The sequence below is a fragment of the Nymphaea colorata genome, chromosome 1 (assembly GCF_008831285.2).
Source record: "Nymphaea colorata isolate Beijing-Zhang1983 chromosome 1, ASM883128v2, whole genome shotgun sequence".
NCBI lineage: Eukaryota > Viridiplantae > Streptophyta > Magnoliopsida > Nymphaeales > Nymphaeaceae > Nymphaea > Nymphaea colorata.
The window spans coordinates 16,071,551-16,091,378 of record NC_045138.2 but is presented as its reverse complement, the minus strand read 5'-3'; the positions used below and the strand labels follow the sequence as shown (position 1 = coordinate 16,091,378).

The 19,828-nt window shown below is 39.4% G+C and overlaps 3 protein-coding genes across 3 annotated transcripts; 2 read left to right on the top strand and 1 right to left on the bottom strand.

The window, feature by feature from the left end:
- Window positions 1-4,464: 4,464 nt before the first annotated feature.
- On the bottom strand, window positions 4,465-5,969 carry LOC116259816 (carbon catabolite repressor protein 4 homolog 2-like). The gene is made up of 2 exons (XM_031637785.2): window positions 5,328-5,969; window positions 4,465-4,677 (listed from the first exon to the last, which is right to left on the bottom strand). The coding sequence occupies exons 1-2, from the start codon at window positions 5,967-5,969 to the stop codon at window positions 4,465-4,467; spliced, it is 855 nt and encodes a 284-aa protein (XP_031493645.2).
- Window positions 5,970-7,342: 1,373 nt separating this feature from the next.
- Window positions 7,343-10,962, top strand: LOC116245845 (uncharacterized). The gene is made up of 3 exons (XM_031617461.2): window positions 7,343-7,790; window positions 9,695-10,198; window positions 10,393-10,962. Exons 1-3 carry the CDS (start codon window positions 7,596-7,598, stop codon window positions 10,633-10,635), a joined length of 942 nt encoding a protein of 313 aa, XP_031473321.1. The 5' UTR covers window positions 7,343-7,595; the 3' UTR covers window positions 10,636-10,962.
- Window positions 10,963-11,631: 669 nt separating this feature from the next.
- On the top strand, window positions 11,632-19,827 carry LOC116256764 (F-box protein 7). Its single transcript, XM_031633248.2, has 11 exons — window positions 11,632-11,885; window positions 13,351-13,467; window positions 15,084-15,196; window positions 16,772-16,888; window positions 16,985-17,081; window positions 17,935-18,008; window positions 18,512-18,565; window positions 18,655-18,756; window positions 19,020-19,078; window positions 19,172-19,379; window positions 19,468-19,827. Exons 2-11 carry the CDS (start codon window positions 13,419-13,421, stop codon window positions 19,525-19,527), a joined length of 933 nt encoding a protein of 310 aa, XP_031489108.1. The 5' UTR covers window positions 11,632-11,885; window positions 13,351-13,418; the 3' UTR covers window positions 19,528-19,827.
- The last annotated feature ends 1 nt before the right edge of the window (window position 19,828 follows it).

Here is a 19,828-nt window from a genome sequence, read left to right as displayed (position 1 = left end):
TATGTGTTATGGATAACTCTGTCTTAGATATTAAATGACTAAAATACCCTTTTGAGTAAACCAAAAACTCCTTTTTATAAGGGCAAAAGTGACATAGACTTAAAAAAAAGCGCCGCTATACATGAACAAAATATCTTTTGGATTTAAACTGTGGGAACATGGCTTCCCATCGATTGTTAGTTAGATATTAAATGACTAAAATGCTCTTTTGAGTAAACCAAAAACTCCTTTTTATAAGGGCAAAAGTGATATAGATTTAAAAAAAGCGCCGCTATACATGAACAAAATATCTTTCGGATTTAAACTGTGGGTTCATGGTTTCCCATCGGTTTTAGTTTGATATTAAATGACTAAAATACCCTTTTGAAACGAAAAACTCCTTTTGTAAGGGCAAAAGTGATATAGATTTAAAAAAAAAACGCCGCTATACATGAACAAAATATCTTTCGGATTTAAACTGTGGGAACATGGTTTCCTATCCGTTGTTAAAGTATAAATTTTGTGATATAATGTATTATGAGGTTTATTGGAATCACGAAACTAGCGCGTAGATGAGAATTTTGTTCATATAATCATATTACTTTCGATTTAAGAAGTTTTGTATCTGGGGAGCTCGACTCTTGGACGTGGGTTTAGACTATGTTTGATGTATTGGATCCGATTCCAACCCGTTCACAAATATTTTGGTGTTCGACCCGTTTGTGCTGCTGTTTTTTTGTTCTTCTTTAAGGTTTCTGTTTCTTCAAAAGTAAGTTTTGTGAAAACCAAGTTTTCTGGATGGCACCCTTAAAAAACTTGATTTTGTGAAAACCAAGTTTTTGAAAACCTTATTAAAAACTCAGTTTTGTAAACTTGGTTTGATTCTTTGGATGACAAGTGAAAAACTTGGTTTAGTGGGCAAAATTAATTTTACCTAAAAAACCTAGGGGGAAGAAGGTTTTGGCAAAACCCAGTTTTAATGTGATCCAAACACTCTTGAAATGGTGTTTTAGGGAAAAATCAGGTTTTGGGTCTCAAAATCTGGTTTTAAATTGTCATCCAAACACCCCATAAACATTTTTAGGATAATCTTAAAAAGACGTTGCATTTCCAATTTGGCAGTGTCTGAAAAGAAAAATAAAGCCTACACTGCCAATAACTTAAATACAGGACACTCTCTCCGAACTGCCTCAATATTTTTCATTTTTCATCTTTAAACTAAAAATAAATAATAATCGAATTAAATAAAGCAACACTTATATTTGTTCATGAGAGGAGCTTTTTCCCCCAGATACAGTAAGTGCAGTAGGGGAACAGTAGACCATGCTCCTCTTGATATGTTCTTTAATATATGTTAGCGAGTATCTTCATGCAAACCAGGTACACAAGAAAAATAATCAATTTAGCAAATATTGTAATTGTTCAAATAAATCATATTTGTGTAATAAGAGCAAAGAAGATAGGTGGTGTATCTCTGCCAAAACCAGCAGAAAATGACTAGTCAAGACTACGTGTAATAATCTCTAAAAAAGAGAGAAGCGATAAAGAAAATCATTTTAGAACATTTGCATCGATGGCCATGTAAATGTTTATAACGATTGTTCATGAGCCGCTAATTCCCACATAGCAATCTTTTGATCTAACATGAGCACACTGCACACAGTGAGAGCCAATTCTTGACTTCCTAACACAGTGATGTTACATACTGTAGGGCGGCATCTAACACACAGTGACTACAGACACTGCAGGCAGGGTCATCCAGTTGTTTATAGAGTCAATCATGTTGTTTGATGAATTTAAACATCAAAAGACCAGGAAATGATTAATGAACGACAATAACAGCACATTTCACAGCATTAAAACTTCAAATGAGCACATTCTATGGCATTCCCGTATATCAGCTTCCAAGTTTCAGTTCAACACATAATGTTGCTACAACAGGTCCTTTACTCCCTCTTTTGAAATGAATGGAGTTCAATATTCACAGTGATATACATCACTCACGAGGAGAGAAAAAAAAGTCATTCTGTGTTCGCTGCATAGAATTTTACAGCAGATACACACTCCAAAATTGATTCAGTAAAGAATTTCGCACTAGGAATTTGTAGTTATTCTTGTCTTTTTTTTTTGCCTTCATATTCTTGCCCAGCATATGAAACGAGAAAATATTGGAATACTATGAGATTGATCAATGTATTGCTTGAGCCAGACAATTGACAGATTCTCTTAATGATGCACTTTTGACATACATTGGAATCCAGCTAAGAGAGCTATGTGATCTGAAGACAACCTGAGGGATGGCAAGCCTGTGGTCCCTTCTAATTCTTTTTCGTCTATAAGTTCCAATAACGACTCTACTCTCACTGAGTCCGCTGCAGTGAAAACAAAATCAAGACATCACATTTTACGAACCAGAAAACCAAGAGTTCCTTAGTCTCGTAAGGAGTAGGTAAGAAAGAAGGTGGGAAACAGAGTCACTTAACAAAAAGCAGGACTGCATGCACAAAATAATGACCATGAGTTTGAGAGCTTACCTGTGTAGAAGATATAATCAAGAGTGCCAGAGAAGTTTGCTCTGCGATTTGTGAATCGCGGTTCATTTCTTCGTAGGTTCATTCTTCTTCTTTGTTCCTCAAAATATGGACCACCTCCCTCCATTGTGGCAAATGATGAGTATGCACTGACCTGCAACAAGTTGTCACTCACAATAGGAATGTGATTTGTGTTTGAAGATGTAGTGCTTAAGAAAGATCAATTACCAGTGGAAGCTGATGAGTTAGACCACGTTTTGCAATATGAGGTCGTATAAAAGGGTCCTCAGAGAACTGTCGACGCACCGGATCAATGTTCCGCGTCACTAAATATTCATGTGGGGCACTGTTAAATTTGCCCCAGAAAGGAAAGAAACATATGGTGCTGACTTTAGAATAGATGAATGTGAAGTACTAAAAAAAAAAAAAAGCAGCAAAATTGATCTCTAAGCAAGTGAAGTACCTTCGAGGAATGAAGTTGAAACCTCCACAAAGCAGACTTGGGATATTTTCAGTCGTTGCAAGTTTTTCTAGCTCTTGTACAATTGCGTATATCTGCACGGTTAAGGCACCTAAAGGGGTTCACTTGATGTAATAAGCAACTGTGCACACAAGGAGGAAAAAAGTTAAAAGAAAAGAACTCGACCTCGAATAGTTGAACAATCTTTAGCTCATAATCGGTAGTTGAATACGCGTTTGCCTGCAACCATAAGTGTAGGCAGTCATGTGTTGCAAGTGGATATTAGCTCAGGCACGCACTAACAGCAACTTAACGTATAGCAGTACACTTTCAAATTAATGTACCAGAAATATAGGCAACGCTCAAATACACCAACCTTGTTCTATACGGGAACCCTAACGAGAATCTATGTGCGACAGTGGAGAACCAAAACGAACCAAAAAAAAAAAAGAAAAAGAAAAAAGAAAGACAGGTTTCGATTCAAATCAGTGCCCGCGCTAGAGCTCCCCATGCCGCACTCGGCAGCCGCCGCTGCGGCCACGTCGGATACCTGAGACGAATCCTACGCCGACGGGTTCTCCCTCGCGTCGTCGTACCATGGCCCGCCGAATGCGCGAGTTGGGCAGCGGAGGCTTGGATATGGGCAGGGCTGATTGACGAGGCTGGCGTTGCGGCCCCGGAGGCAGAACACGGCCGCATCGTAAGGGCGGTGGCCTTCTCCGGCGTGTCGTAGGACCCGAGCCAGATGCCCTCCTGGCTGTTGGGGAGCCGGATCTCGGACATCCACCTGCCCCACTTCCGCTTCGGCACTGCCACTCACAGGTTTCGCCATCGCTGTCTCTAACCAGCGGCGCGGGAAATCAGAACGGCTTCACTTAGATGAGTTCCGGTTGGTGTTCGCTCCTTCAGAGTAGTGAAGTGGGCAGCGTTGCTGTGTGGGGGGAGAAGACTGGTCACTGGTGGGGACGCAGAAGGAGGGAGGGACGAGTTTGAAGCGTGTGATGGGTGTCAAATACAGCTACAGACAGATGAACCGTGGCCCATAGAACATGATATAATGTATTGAGAAGGAACTCACAAGGACATTTATAGGAATGCCAAATTTCTAAGCAGTTAGAAGAAGAGCAGAAAAAAACTTTAAGATCCAAATGGCATATTGAACTCTCACCACACAAAATACTTGTTCTTGGCCAGGAACGTCCATTAACGGGCCACTAAAGTTTGTCTTTAAAACCACAAAAAGTGCGGCGTTGCCCTGGAAACAATGAAAAGAATGCCTATAAAAAATCCCAATAAAAAGATGCCACCCAAGACGAAGCATGTTCTGCAAGTGCCTCTAGCAATAAAGCACCTTAGGCAATAGAGAGAGGAGAGACTCCTTTTGATCATCTGAAACCAGAATATCAGCGAAAGATGGTGCTGCGTTATGTAACTCAACCTGCAGAAAAAGTGAATGAGAAAAAAAATTTGCAGCGCGTTGGGAAAACAACATACTCATATAAATAAACCACATGCCTCATACGCTTTCACCAATGAAATCCGTTTCTTGTAGAAAAATGTCGCACAACCCTCAACAGGGCAAGAATCGCCAGTTTCAGCGGCAAAGGCATTTCTAACCTCTTCTGTCCGATTTGCCATATAGAGGGCTTTGTAGCCATGCTTTTGAAGTTCAGGAGCAAAGAAATTCTCAAAATGGTTACTCTGTACCTGAAACACATAAAATTCGGAAAATGTAACAAGCAAAATAATAATAATAATAAAGAAAGGCATATCTTATAAAAGAAACATCTCTGTTCGAATTAGAGTCTAACATTCTGTCTTGGTACAAATATTTAAGTGGGGAAACGCAACTACTTATTTCAGAATTCAGATTGGTAGCTTGAAAGAAGACAAGAAAGAACTGATGCACTAGCTTGAAAGAAGAAGAACTGTCATTATCCAAACTGAGAACACTTGCGCCTACCACTCTGTGATATATGGCTCAATCAGTCCAGGGATTAAGATTACCGGTTTTATTTAGCATTTAAGCCAAGATCAAATGATTCCGATACTGATAGATGAACAAAATGGTCCCCAAGAACTATAAATGTTTCTGGTTGATATTTTACATGAAAACTCAGCAACTGTTTGCGGAATTCAACCGTTATGTCGTTGTTCCTCAAAGAAATAGCTGAAAGAATGGAATCAGTTTTTGTTTCTCAATTTTTTCATACTCGTTTCAAACTATTGCGTATAATTGTTTGATACACACAGAAGGGTAAATTTTCACTCAAAAAAGAGCAGTAGATGAAACATTTTAGCTGACTCCAGAAAGTCATAACGAGACTGAGATCACAATTTCTTTCAGAATATTATACCTGTTGAAGACAGATAACATCAGCACGATAGCCAGTAATTTCTCTTAACAGATTCTGCCTCCGATATGACCATGAAAGAGCCCAAGGTGGGCAGTAGTTGTATCTCCCACCTTTCGCGCGACCATCTGACAGAATGTTGTAGGAGAGAACAGTGAAGGTTCCTTTTGGTGCACTTGGACCGCCTGAACTCGAGGGCCATGTCGCCTCGTGTAATAGAAACATTAGCCGTTGCCTAGGGCATGGTGCAGGTGTAACAGTTGACGTCCACACTGTCGTCGCTTCCGACGCCGGCGTTCTGGTGCTCGCATCGACCACCACACATTCAAACTTCAGGCCATGGCCGACGTCGTGATCCGTCGGTGCATATGTTTTTGACCGGCCCACTTCCAACGTCAGTTCGACACCGCTTCCTTCTCCAACAGTTCTGGAGCTCTGCCCACCGGCTGATGTTGAAGGTGAAGCAGAAGATGCAGCGATTTTTGCAAATATGTCGTCTTCCTTAACACTAGAAGCTGCTTTGTCATGTACGCTAAGATGAAACTCCCATGCATCTTGGTAACAGTCGTTATTACAGTGGAAGCTGCATACGTCTGCTATTTTTGGGTTGTCAGAACATTCTATACACTGAACAGTCGATTGCATGAATGGATGTACGTAACATACAGGATCCGTCTTACCGGTATATACACGAGACCTGAGAGATCAGCAATAAGAAATATGTAATATCATTACTCATAACTGCCAGTTGTAAGTATCACAGAGAAAGAACAATCAAAAGGAGACAAATAAAACGAACAACCAGAACGAGAAAATAAAAGAAAAGGACGATGATGCAATAGAAGAAGAAGGAAAGAACAATTGAGGAATTATGAGAACAAAACGGAGGTTCAAACTTGACGACAACCAACCACTTGTATGCGATGAAACAACCATCAAGCAGGTTCGATTCAGGGAAATCTTCACTGGTTGTGTTACCGTCTGCTCGACGTAAGACGATTTTAGGAGTAAGCTCAAGCCCGGCCATGGGTGGCTGAAAACGAAGTACACGCACGATACTCAACATGGTTGCTCCTGCTCTTACTCCAGCCACGGCCCACTATTTCCTTCTTCTCCTTCGACAAATCTTCTGGTTCTTCTTCTTGCTGATGCATGAGCAGAATCTGTTGGTCTTTTTTAAATATATAAGAAGATACCAAGAGCCGTCGTCTCTCGCTCTCTCTCCAACGGTTGCCGTTTAAATTTTTCGGCGTCCACGACATGCGGCAGATCGCCTCTCCTCCATCCATGCCCACCACCTTGATTTGAAAATTTTCAAATATGGTCCTTAAGTTATAGGTTTTCTTATCAAGAAAGTCTTCTCTAGCAAGAATTTGCAAAAAGCTGCTATACTTTTTTTTGTCATTTGGAAATTTGTCAAACCAATCGCATTAGATGTATATTGGCAATTGCATCGTGAGGAGGACTTAAGGGCTTTTATCGAATGAAAATCAAGACTCTAATGCTGTGGTGTATCTGGACATATACTACTTCTAGAAACATGTTGTTTACGGTGTTAGTCAACTGGTTTTATTTATTGAAGTTGTGTTTATCAATCCAATTCTACGGATGTATTTGAAATGTGCTTATAATAAAAGATATATTGAAAGATCATGAGCTTCGATGGATCACATTTAGAATGTTGGGTATAACAGTTAATATCCAACATTCTAAGTGTTGGTTAATTTGATTTAGAATCAGATTCAAAATTGAATATATAAAATAAAAGATCATATCGAATTCAAACATTCAAATTAGATATCTATCAGAAATAAGAAAACCCATCTTTTTCCGAATTCAATTTTCTTGACGTCAAAATTTCGTTAACTATTTCGTCCAATCACTTGATTGTTGGCGGTTCATATGAGAATAAAGACCGCTCCCAGGACATTAAGAATTTGAGATATTAACCGTTTATCGCGAAAATGAACGGCAGGGATCGCAAATCAATCTGAGAAGGCGATTCATTAAAGCGCGCGATGCGATAGCAGAAGCTTGCGGTAGCCTTTCCCCAGCCCGAATGCGTGGAACATTCGAGCATCCTTTTTATCGCGGCAGCCGGAGGAAGTATCGACACCGGGAGGCGGCGGTAGGCGCAGTTAGGTAGAGCCGTCATTGGCGGTAGCAGAGGCCAGCGTCAGCGTCTTTCTTCTCGGGGGGACGAGGTGGGGAGCTTCTGCTATCTGAAGCAGATCAGTGGGAGCTAAGTGGGTTTCGGCGGTGGTCGGCGCCATGGCTCTGGTTGCGAATGGGCACCTCAACCCTCGCTTCTCGGTTCCTCCTCCACCTCCGTCGCTTGTCTTCCTCCGCTCTTCTCCATGTTCATTGTCTCTCCCGCTGCGTTCCGTCGCTCGATCTCGCCGTCTCTGCCGGCGCACCACGCGGCCGCGTCGTCCCACTATTTTCGCAGCGGGAGTTGCGGCCCAGGTACTACACCCCTCGTTCATTTGCTTATACGCCTCTTAATTTTCTCTCTGAATTAATTACTCGAGTCGAAGTCTCAATGTTTCAGTTATTTCTTCGTCCCTCTCTATCAGTCTATCTCTTTGTTCTCCCCTCTCGGTTTTACATGAAATGCCAGATTCTTTGCGTAGTTTTTTTGGCTTGCTTTCTGAAGTAGCCTGATGTTGGTTAGAGGAAATTGCTTACTGAGATAGATATTGGGCTGCAATTCAGCTTATAAAATGTCCTTTGTCCTGATTTTCAGATGCACACTAGAAGTTCACCTAGGTGAAGTTTGGGTATATTAACCATGTAGTAAATTGTGCATGGAAAATTACCATACTTATGGAGGGCAATAGAAGCGTGATATTTATTTAGTGATGAAGGAAGTTTCTGGTTGATCACCCAGAAAAGCTATGAATCTAGAAATTTCAAAATAGTTGCTATCTGTAATTTAAAATGTACACCTAACAAAACCGAAAGTTGCCAACTTTGTTTGTAAACAGGGTTTATTCTATGTTTAATCGGCTGCTTTGAGTTGATTGTCCAATCAAATTTCAAGTGTCTGCTGTACCTTATGTCTAGCTGAGAAAGAACTATAACTGTTCACTGCTAGCAGCCTCACAGTTAACAAGTTCAAAGGAATTCTGATAATCCCATTGGAGAAAGTAAAATTCTTCACTTGGTTACCTAGATTTAATTGAAACGACCAATGCATACTTTTCTTTTTATCGCTTAGAAGTGAGTTCTTACTTATAAAAGTGGTTTACTATAGTATGATCGAATTGAGCCTGAAAGCTGAAAAAAGCTTTGTCTGCTAGGTCAGGGTTTGGACTAAAATCATCCAGCAGTTCTGAGGAGATGATGAAAGTGCATAGTTGCTTAAAATCGAGGAGAGTTTCTTCTTTTCTTCTGAACCATTTGTATTGGCAATAGACATAGTTTAACATTCTATATGGTCTTTTTAGTTGAGACGATCTTTGCAATCCCTTATTTTTATCTCAATAGTTACTTAAATGTATGAAACTGCATACTAAATAATGTTTTTAATTATAATGGATCCAGTTCCTGTTTGTAATTCTTATTGCTAAGAGCCTAAGACTCTTTTTTGGTTGGAAAAAGGTTAAGATGGTCTTATGTTTTGTGTAATATTCCAAGGAAGTTATGCTTACTACTTGTGACTGTTAGTTCTAGTCTGGAAGCTTGTCATCTATTTCTTTGTTTCTTGAGCGAAGAGTATATGTAGCGTGATCCTTTGGTTGAACTTTTTTCTGGGCTATGATGAAGCTCTCAAATGAGAGGATATGATACTCAGGGGCGAGGACTCATCTGAGTGCCAGAGAAATTTCTCTGGGGAATTGAAAAGACATTTGTAGTGAAAATGGTCTCACTCCCTGAGCTGCGACTACAGCCTTTTTTTTTTTGGGGTAACTGCCATGTTTGCTTCACACTTTGGGCCTATCTAAAATCAGCGGTACTCTACTGCTGCTGGAGATTCACATATACATGCTGAGTCATTTGACTAGCCTCCGGGATTAGAAATTTCATCTACCTCTTGGTTTGGTGGTATCCGCTGGGATTTATTGGGCACCTATTGTCCAAATCAGCCTGGTGTTGGGTTTATCGGCCTTTGCCTAAGCACAAATCGTTTTTGTTGCCCAACAAAGGACATCACTGAGAATTTACCAAAATGACAACATCTTGCTGCTTACTGGTTTTTAACATTCCAAAATCATCAAGGATGCCACTGCTTCAGTCAGTAGGAGTTGACTCACATGGGTTCTTGAGGGTTTAACCAATTCAATGTTAATGAACTTTTTCGCATGTAACTGTGACCAAAAACTGTAAATTGTTCGCTCTTGAATCAGCTTTGGTTGTCTCTGTTGCAGGAGATAGATGATGAAGAACGTGAAACAGAATCTGGTAACGGAGTTGTTAACCAGGAAGCAGGGCCTTCCTTGAGAAACCTCCTGATAGCCTACAAGGAGGCTATAATGGGTGGAGATTTAGAAGCTGCCTCTGGCATTGAATCAACCCTTTACATCTTTGAGAACGAAAAGAAGGACCTACTGAAGAAAGTTGAAGATTTATCAGTTGAAGTAGTGTCAGCGAAAAGTAAGTACCGCCGAATCCAAGCTGACTTCGACAACTTCAGAAAGAGATTGGAGAAGGATCGGCTGTCACTGACCTCAAATGTTCATGGAGAAATCATAGAAAGCCTCCTGCCTTTGGTGGATAATTTTGAGAGGGCCAAACAACAAATTAAGCCTGAAACTGAGAGAGAAAAAAAGATCGATACTAGTTATCAAGGTATATACAAGCAGTTTGTGGAGATTATGAGAAGTCTACAGGTTTCGGTTGTTCAGACAGTTGGCAAGCCTTTCGATCCTTCTGTAAGTTTTACAGTATTTATTGTTTCATTTTGTTTTTGTTGCTACATATCAGCTATATGGAGTGGCATTTTTTATAGCCGTTGGTTAATGATCCCTTGGTAGCTAGAGACGCTGAATTCTTTCATTCCTTGTCTCGTCATACTGGTGGTTCCTGATTACTACTTTTTGCTTGTACATTTTGAAACTTCATGAAGTTCCACGAAGCCATCTCGCGGGAAGAGTCTTCTGTTTACACAGAAGGTATCATAATTGAAGAGTTCAGACGGGGATTCATGCTTAAAGGTCGGCTTCTTAGACCAGCCATGGTTAAAGTTTCTGCTGGTCCTGGGCCGAAGAAGGCCCCGCTACATGGAGAGAAGTTTACGGATCAACCCATCTCAAATTCTGGCGTAGATGCAGATGCACCACCTCAGGAAGGGCTGACTGGAGATAGCTAATCCTTGCTCATAAAGACCATTTCCGTGCCAATGTTATTCTGCAATTAGCTGAATGATTGTTACTTTGATTTTTACGGATCACCACAATAGCGAATGTGAGTTCAAGATCTCGTATAAATTCCAATAGAGGAAAATGTGCCCTTTACATAGAGACTTCTCATCCGAGCTGTATGCTTATGTAAACTGAACACGAGTAGCAGAAAACAGAGCTCGCCAACAAGTACATTTTAGTTGAAGGAGGTCACGAGTTCGAGATCCTCTGTGGCTTACTGAAGTTCCAGCATTATTCCAAATAAATTGTATATCACTTCTCAATTATCTATCAAATCTAAGATCATCTCATTTGGTAAAAGCTCGGGCATGATTGACCAACTTCGCAGACCCAATGTGACAGCAGCTCCACAGACATGTTCTTAAAACATGTATTCCAAAAATATTACGTTGTTATTTTGGTAAATATTGTAGAATTATGCCCCGAGATTTTGATTGTTGAATTTAAAATAATATCTGTTATTATATTATGTTTAATATAGCAGAAACATACTTTTTGTATATTATGAATGATAAAAATATGTTTTCCAAAAAACACATTACTAGACGTGCTCTAACAGACTTGCATAAGATGAAGTTTGACGAAGATGGAGAGACTTGGGGTTGAGATTGCCAATTGCATATCGTATCAGCGGATATGTGCCAACTAGCGTCGTTCCTTATGTTGCGTATCGCCCACAAGTAGGAAAAATGCAAGCCCATGTGGGCAACTTCCGAGTCTTGCTGGTTGACCCGTATGCTGTTGGGATTGGCCGACTCGGCAGATTCCGATTCAGCCTGTTCTTTCAAAATAATTATTTGAACAAAATCTTTTAGTATTTAAAAAAATAATTCGTTTAAAAGCGTTGACTGAAGTGCACAACCCATTTCTAGTGACGGATGCGGATTGGTTACCGTAGCGTTCGTAAACAATACCGCTCTGATACCAAATAACAAAACAACGTTGCTGGTCCTTCCGAGCCCCACGAAGCCCATCGCCCTTGTGGCGGCAAACCTTTCCATTTCACACCCGCGCTCTCTCTCTCTCTCGGTGTGTGTGGGGGGGCCTGGATTATTCAACGAGAGAGAGAGGGATCCTCTCCGGAATCGGGGGAGGAAGGCGTAAGCCCATCATCTTCTACCAAACCATTTTCTTCCGAACTCGTCTCTGCAAGTGGGGAGCGCCCTCCCTCTCTGTCTCTCTCGCTTACAGTGGACAGGTACTTGCTATTCGGGCTTCTTTTTCCTTTTCCTTCACGCTTCCCTGGTGGGTTTCTAGAATCGTCGTTATCTATTGCAAACTGGGTATCCGATAGGTTCTCGTGAGCTTGTAATTTCCGAGCGCATGATTTCACCGAAATCCGACACCATGTACAGAAATCAGAGCGCAAGGAAACCACAGTGCTCTGTTATGAAACAGATATACACCAGCAACGAAGGAGTGTGGCAGGGCAAAACAGGGAGGCTGAGAGAGAGTTAGTGCAGGAAAGGAAACCCGAGTGATGATCTGTTATTGGTACAGAGTCAAATGAATTCATTACACTCGTACAAAGGAAAAAGGGGAAAGAATCATTTCGCATGCTACAGCGATAACTAACTCCTTCTGGCATATGGGCGCCCTATATACAGGGCGCACAACCACATCGCGTATATGCATATTTATCTCTTAATATTCACCGAGTGCGGCTTTTCGCCGTCAATTCTGCTAGGAGGTTTAGATATCAAAAGAGTTTGTCGGAATTCGTCCCAAGGTGGAACTTGTTGGAGTTTCTTGAAAAGTTGCACTTGTATATATCATGATTTATGAATTCGGAGAATTCAGGCGTGCCATGAGTAAAAGAAATAGAAAGAAATATTTTCCTCATCCGCGACTGTAGTGTCGCTTATTGGCATCTTGATCGATGACCCTCTTTCGCTGTTTGGGAGGAAGGTTTGTTGACTGAGAATTAGAATTTCAGCGCATTGGATTATTGAACAGCCTTAAAGCAGTAGTTCACTGACCTGTCATGATGGCAAAACCGCTCGTCTGTTAACCAAAAAGAAAAAAACGAAAAAAAAAAGTACAAAACGGACGTTGATAATTTGCTTTACAATAGGAGTCTTTGTTACGTAGATACTGTCCGTGGTTACTAGGTCCAGTGGCCGGTTATGGATGTTGTAGATAGTGATGGTGACTTTTTAAGATAGAATATTCCTCTCGTTCGTTGTTAATTCTAGTTTTGAGACTTGTACCATTCTAATGTTTTTTTATCGTGTCAGTTCTTAATAAATGTTTTGTTATTTATAGGCTATACATGTTGGTTTTCAGAAGATTTAAATTTTAAACTTGCATGCTCTTTCATGAGCTGTTCAGTTGAGTTGCATTAGGTGCATATAGACATGGATGGATTGGTAATGCCTTTGCTTGGGCGTGCATCGTTGTTAGGATTACTTTTGCTTCACCACTTTGGAGGATGTCTAAGAGCACGCCCTTGCCTCCTCTTCGTTTGTTATTAGCTTACAGTTCATATTTTAAAGTTCCCCAAGAAAGTTAGAGATTCTGAAAATGGAAAGAAAAACTTGTTTCCGTAACTTTTCATAGCAGATTTATTGCACCCAAGAAGTAGGCGTCATACTTCTTTTATTTGATTGATTTTCCCTATATTTTTGGTACTAAGAGGCTAATTTCTTCCAATTAAATCACAGTGTGATCTTGCAACTTGAACTACAATCAGGAGGTGACTGTTGAGGCTCTATTTTGACCTTCCCTATCAATGGAGACACAGAGACTTCCCTTTCTGGACACTGAAAGACCTTGGCTTAGTAAGTTCCAAATTTTGGTTGCTATTCTCCTTTTCTTCCCTCTCTGTTGATAAACTGTGCTCTATTGATAACAATTTTCATTTCCAATATTGGGTGCTGAAAAAAATTCTATCCACATGCTCACTCTCAAAATTTTTTTGAGATATGGTTCAGCTATCATTATAGGAATAAAAGTCAATCGATGAGCCCTCTAAGAGATGCTCTGCGCATTTGAAATACTGATTGAAGATGTAATGCAGATCGGCAATGTGGGTGTTAACACTCATTGGTCCTTTTTCTTACTTTAATTTCTTTTTGTTGGCCTGTTAATGACATGCTCTTCTTGCTAAAGTTGTTATAGGCTCTAATAGACAGCCATTATACTACTCCAGGTATAGCAGTTTACACATTGATACCCTTCACTGTTGCTTTGTCACATTTAGATTGCACTATAATCTAGCAGAGAAGTTGAGTACATGTGATCAGGGGTTGAACTAGCAATTTGTCATGAGGGGGCCAAATTATAGTTTCAAAATTTTAATGGGGGGCCGAAATATAATTTTTCAAAATTTTTATATAGGATAAATAAAATTTTGTAAAAGTTACATCTTTTTTTTTTGAGCGGGGGCCAGGGCCCCCTGCAGGCTCCCCATGCTTCCGCCCCTGCATGTGATATAGGCCTGTTCACTCTTTCTGTATTATTTCTTTATGCAATTGATGTGCAGTCATGGCCAGTTTTATATTTGTCTTTTCTGTCTGAATTTTGGATTTTTTTGACCTTCTCAATTTGGTTACATGTTTGCTAACTGAAGCGCAACAATCTTGTAGTTCTTTTTGCTTCACTTCAATTTCATCTGCTTGCTATGTACTGGAAAGGGGGGGGACTACCATGTTCTCTATTGGCATTTCTTAAAATGCGATGTAGGTGAAGGCCAACATTAGTTCCATCTTTCTAATTAAAAGCCCAACTTTTTTTTATCTAACTTAAGCTTGTATAAGGGTAGCTCAATTTGTATAGATACTATTCTATCTGAGGCCTTTCATTAAGCAAAGTGTAGCTATAACAAGGCGTAAACATGGGAAAACCAAGCATATGTTCTTTGGAGCAGTGAAGGTCCAACTTTTAAGGTAAGGAACAAGCATTGGTTTGTTCTAGTTGCAACAAGAATGGCCATGAATTGGCAAATGGTAAGGCATCTTGCTTGGTCTCATTCTGTCCACTTACCTTGGAGATTGGAGAGCCACAAAAGAAATTGGGATTCCATGGAATTTGTGTTCACAAAGCAGCCCATCGAGAGCTGGAAATTTTTTCAAAACCTCTACAAGATGGTTGACTAATTTCTTGTGGGATGGGTGTTTTAACTCGTTTTTTATCAATGTTATCAATGCTATTCATGAGAAACGCTTTTTTTTTATACTTTTGTTGATTGTAGTGGATGGATGATCTCAACTTGGTCTATTTGTGTGGATTTGATTATACACATACACAGACACACACACTCTCTCTCTCTCTCACACAAATTTGTTATTGCACTTATGCATGAATTCAAGATGGATGAACTGTAATTGTTGTGCTTATGGATTCTTTGGATCCCCTGCTATGGCTGACCAGTTATTCCTTCTTGCTTGTGCTTTAGGTCTTTATGGCATCAGGGTTAGGCCAATTCCTCCTTTTGGAAGTGCAAGCAGTAGGCCATTCATTGATTCTGCTCTCCTTCATCGATGTTTGCCTGATGAATTGCTTCATGAGGTACTTCTTTCTTCTATATCACTCGCTAAGTTGTCAAAATAGGAAGTCAGATCCAAGTTAGTGAAGACCCTAATAAACTAGTTGGTCCAAGTTGGTTGACCAAAATAGATAGAGAAAATATATTATACTATACAAAAATATGTAGAGAAACATATAATCTATGTCACACAAGTGTGGGATGCAGGTGCTGCATTTTCCCAAAAAAACATGGGTGCAGGTGTGGTGAGAATATATATATATATATATATATATATATATATATAATAACAATAGCAATTAATGATTAATGAACTATGATTTCATCAAATGATTCAATAGAAAGAAAGCAATTTGTTTGTTGCTGCACCCAAGTTGTGCCCAAGAAGCACCCAAGCTGTACCTGACACGGCTTAAGTGCGGCGATGCGGCAACCTTATTGAAGACTCTGTGTTACTTAGCATATAATCTATAACACATATATGCATATAGTTTGGGGATTGTCTGGCTGGCCCAATACTAAGGCAACTAGTTGACTAGTACCAACTAGTCAGTGGTTTGACAACGCAGGTTGGTTGGCAGCTGATGTAACCAACTAGTTGGAGTAGTCACCTGGCTACTCGGGATCTTGACTACAAAAGATCACTAGTTGAAAGTTCTAAGGATCATCTATTGGTTATAATAGGCTAAGGGAAAATGTCATAATTCAGTGTACCTTTTTATTAATAGCAATTGCTTGTGGGAAGTACAAATGCAATATTTCCTTAAGGTTGTTTTTTCATTTTATCATTTTGCTATGTTGAGAGTATTCTATCTCTTGTAATCCATTGCAAAGTATCTTTTTGCAGCAGCAAGCAGTCCTGATAAGTCAAAATTTTCTTGCCTTTTCGTATATGCTTATATTCTTCCCTTCTTTATAGGGTTGAAATCCACATTGTATAAAAGTAGGTTGAACTGAGCATGTAAAGCTCCTATCGGCTAAAATAAAAAAAAATGGAAAGGAAAAAGCTGATGAAATGTCCTGATTGTGTTTGTTTGGATGTCCTTCATGGCATCTATAATTCATGAAATGATGTAGCTTTCACATGTTGATTATGTAAAGGGTCTTATCCTGCAGAAATTCTTTTTTTATGAAGCTGGTTTTTTCCAATTGATTTGTTTTGTATATGAAAAAATTCCAGCATTAGATCAAGTTTTGAATTTTCTGCCTGACTTTTGTTTGGAGGTATTCTTCTACTGCAGTTGAGTATGCCAAATAGTTCCACAGCCTTCTTGGTTGACACCCTCTTACTCTACTTTCCTAGAACTACAACCTAATAAATGCAATCTACTGCATCAAGAATCAGTGTGCCTTGTGCACATATTTTCTTGATCTCTTATGGTTGAAGTTTGCATATTCCTAAAACTCAATTTTCATCTGTTCTTGTTCTTCCTGCATTTCGTTATGAATGGGAAGCTATGCTTCTTTTCTGTATCTAAGTACAGATCTCTAAGAGCTCTTTTGATGGTTCATTCTGTTAGTGTGCATACCTGATCAGCAAGTAACTTTTTTTTATCATATTCTTCAGTAAACATGCTGATGGATTTGTTTACTACCAGATATTCATGAGGATGACACCTTACAGCTTAGGGAGGGCTGCATGTGTATGCAGAAAATGGCGTTTCACTATTCGCAATCCTATCTTTTGGCGCAATGCCTGTCTGAAGACATGGCAGGTAATTCACTAATTCATCTCATGCTGATTTTGTGTATTTTCATTCATCATGCATTATGGCATTGTGGGATCTATAGCAATTGAGTTGTTTCTGCAGATCTCTGGTCCAGTAGAAAATTACAAGCTTGTCCAATCTCTATATGAAGGTTCTTGGAGGAAAATGTGGCTTTCAAGACCAAGGGCTCGTACTGATGGTATGTCTTCAATTTCTTGTGTGCTGTAAAACGACAGCACAGTTTGCTTGTCGATTAGGACTCATAGCACCAACAATCTGATTTGAGTTTTTCATGTGAATTATGAAGAAGTCTTCTGAAGGTCTGTTTCATATTGTTCTTGACCCTCTTGACTTCTCTGGAGTACTTCTTTGTTCTATGCATTACTAAAGCTCTAGATATTATTGGTTAGGCAACTTAGTTCATGCAATGTCATTGGTTTAATTAGAAAAAAGATATATTGAGGTCTTGTTATGAACAAGAACCTTTTCTTCGTTTATGGATTTATACTGCATTTAGATGTAATGCTTATTGTGAGCAGCAAATAGATGTGGTTTGCAGAACAAAGATAGTCACAAAAAAATTTTGGTCTGTGAAGCTACTATGCAGGACGCATATTGGTGACTTCTACCAGTTATGATTTTTCAATGGGCTTTCAGAAATAAATAAATAAGTAATACTTCAGAAGGTTTGTCATGAAGGAAAAACTGGACTAATAGCAAAAAGAAAAAAGATCACAGTATCACTGATAAGGAAAGAAAGAACCATGTATGCTTGGTATGGCGTTTAAAGCGCTATCACATAGAAGCATGGAGACCACTAGGGTTTTCCGAAGATACACAAATTCAAGCAAAAAAACTGCTGGATATATAGAAGAAACTTATATTTCTCTTTCTCTCTCTTGTCCATTGAAGAAATTAAGTATACAATTGCTACTCTGATTTTTTCATTTTGGTTAACTTGTACACAAGTTTGTATTTTTTTGGTCCTGATCATGTCATGGTCCAAGTTTTGAAGATTTATATATCACACCGTTGCATTTTATTTTTACCAGGTCTTTATGTAAGTAGAAATACCTACATCCGAGCTGGAGTTGCAGAGTGGAAAATTACAAACCCAGTGCACTTGGTATGTGAAATTCCTTCTTAGGCATCTTCTTGTCATTTGAGGAAGCAGCCTGTTGGCTGTCACCATGATTTGTTTACAATGCCTCGTGTGAAAGTTGATCATCCTTTTTTTACAGTTATCCTACAGATTCTTTGTCGATATTGTAGGCAATGCAACACATACATTCAATGTTTGGATGATTCTGATTGCCATGCTTGAAAATGATATCTGCTGACTCATGGGTTAAATAACAACTAAATTGAATCCAGAATGTTCAAATTTCAAATTGCATTTTTTGGAAAAACGGGAACTGGTTAATAACTAAAAGTATGATCTGGTTTGTCCATGAAATGCATATTAGATGCAATAAGGGTACTACTGGCCAAGGAATAAAGCATGTATATGTTGTGGAGCAATCAACTTGTGTTATATATTACAAATGCGTTACTGAACCATACGTATTTATATGGACTGCAGATATATTATTGACATGTCTCCTCATTTTATGTATCGTTGTGTCTCAGGTGTGCTATTACCGTTACATCAGGTTTTTCCCAACAGGGAAGTTCCTTTACAAGGTTAGCTTTCTGAATTTTTACACTTTTTCCGTTCATCATCAATAGTAGTGCTACCAGTATTTCACCTTCTACTACTTTTTGTCAATCAGAATTCTTCTCAACGTGTTAAAGAAGTTGCAAAATGCATGAACTTCCGTGCATCAAAGGCAGAATGTGTTTTTAGTGGTCGCTACACTTTGACAAATGACCAGGTTTGAAAAAATTTGCCCCTTTATAATTTGTGAGTTCAGTGCATGCAAAAAACATGGATCTCGTTCAGTTGTTTACCACATGAATTATTACTATTTCTTATGTATTTGCTTCTGTCATAAAAGAAATAAAACCCCATTTTACTAATTTGTTATAAGTAATTATAAGTGTGTATCTGTGGAAAATGAAAACAGTAACTTTTTGGCATGATCTGTAAAGCCGCATAACGTACCAATAAAATTTGTGTCTGTGAACCTGTTGGCAGGTAGAGGCTGCTATTCTATACCCAGGCCTGCGTCCTACTGTTCTTCGGATTCGCCTAAGGTTATACATGCAACTATGTGTTTCATCTGCTTGACTTGCTTATGTTTTCTAGTCTCTGATCATCTATTTTGATATATGCTACTAATGTAACAGGCTCAGAGGAACGTGTGTGGGCGCAAACAATAGATTGGATCTTCTTTCATTAGTCACTAGCGGAATAGGTAACAATGAACTAGATGGGCAGGACGATATGCTTGGCGTAGTAGAACAATGGCAAGATGATGAGACGCATAATCCCGATGTACCTGCAGTCTCTCACAGGAGGGGCTTAGCACCTTTTGTGTTCGTCCCATTTGAAGAGGTGAATTCTTCCTTTGCTGATCATGTGTCATTTGGCCATTATTTGATGTTATTTCCAGTGGGATAAACGATTTTTCTTGTGGTTGCAGGTGGAGACATCCGTCCTAAATCTACCCGTGGACAAGATGGATTACTTTGTACCTGGATGACCATTGGCTATTGAGCATGTACAGGACGCATTTTTTTCTGTATTCCCTTGCTTCTACATAAATGTATTCATTGTATCTTTTAGCACACTTCAGTGGTAGGAATATGGAAAAGGTTTTCAGAAGGCTCATTGTGTAAATGCACGGTAATAGTTTGGATGAAAAGAATCCTCCAGCATTATGCTAGTGGCAAGCTTGTTCTTGGAGCTCCAAAAAAATATGCATGCAGTGCTTTTCTGGAAGTTTTGTCTTCAAAATGTAGTTCAGGTGGACATAGAGTCTGAACAGGGTTGGCAGATAAAAT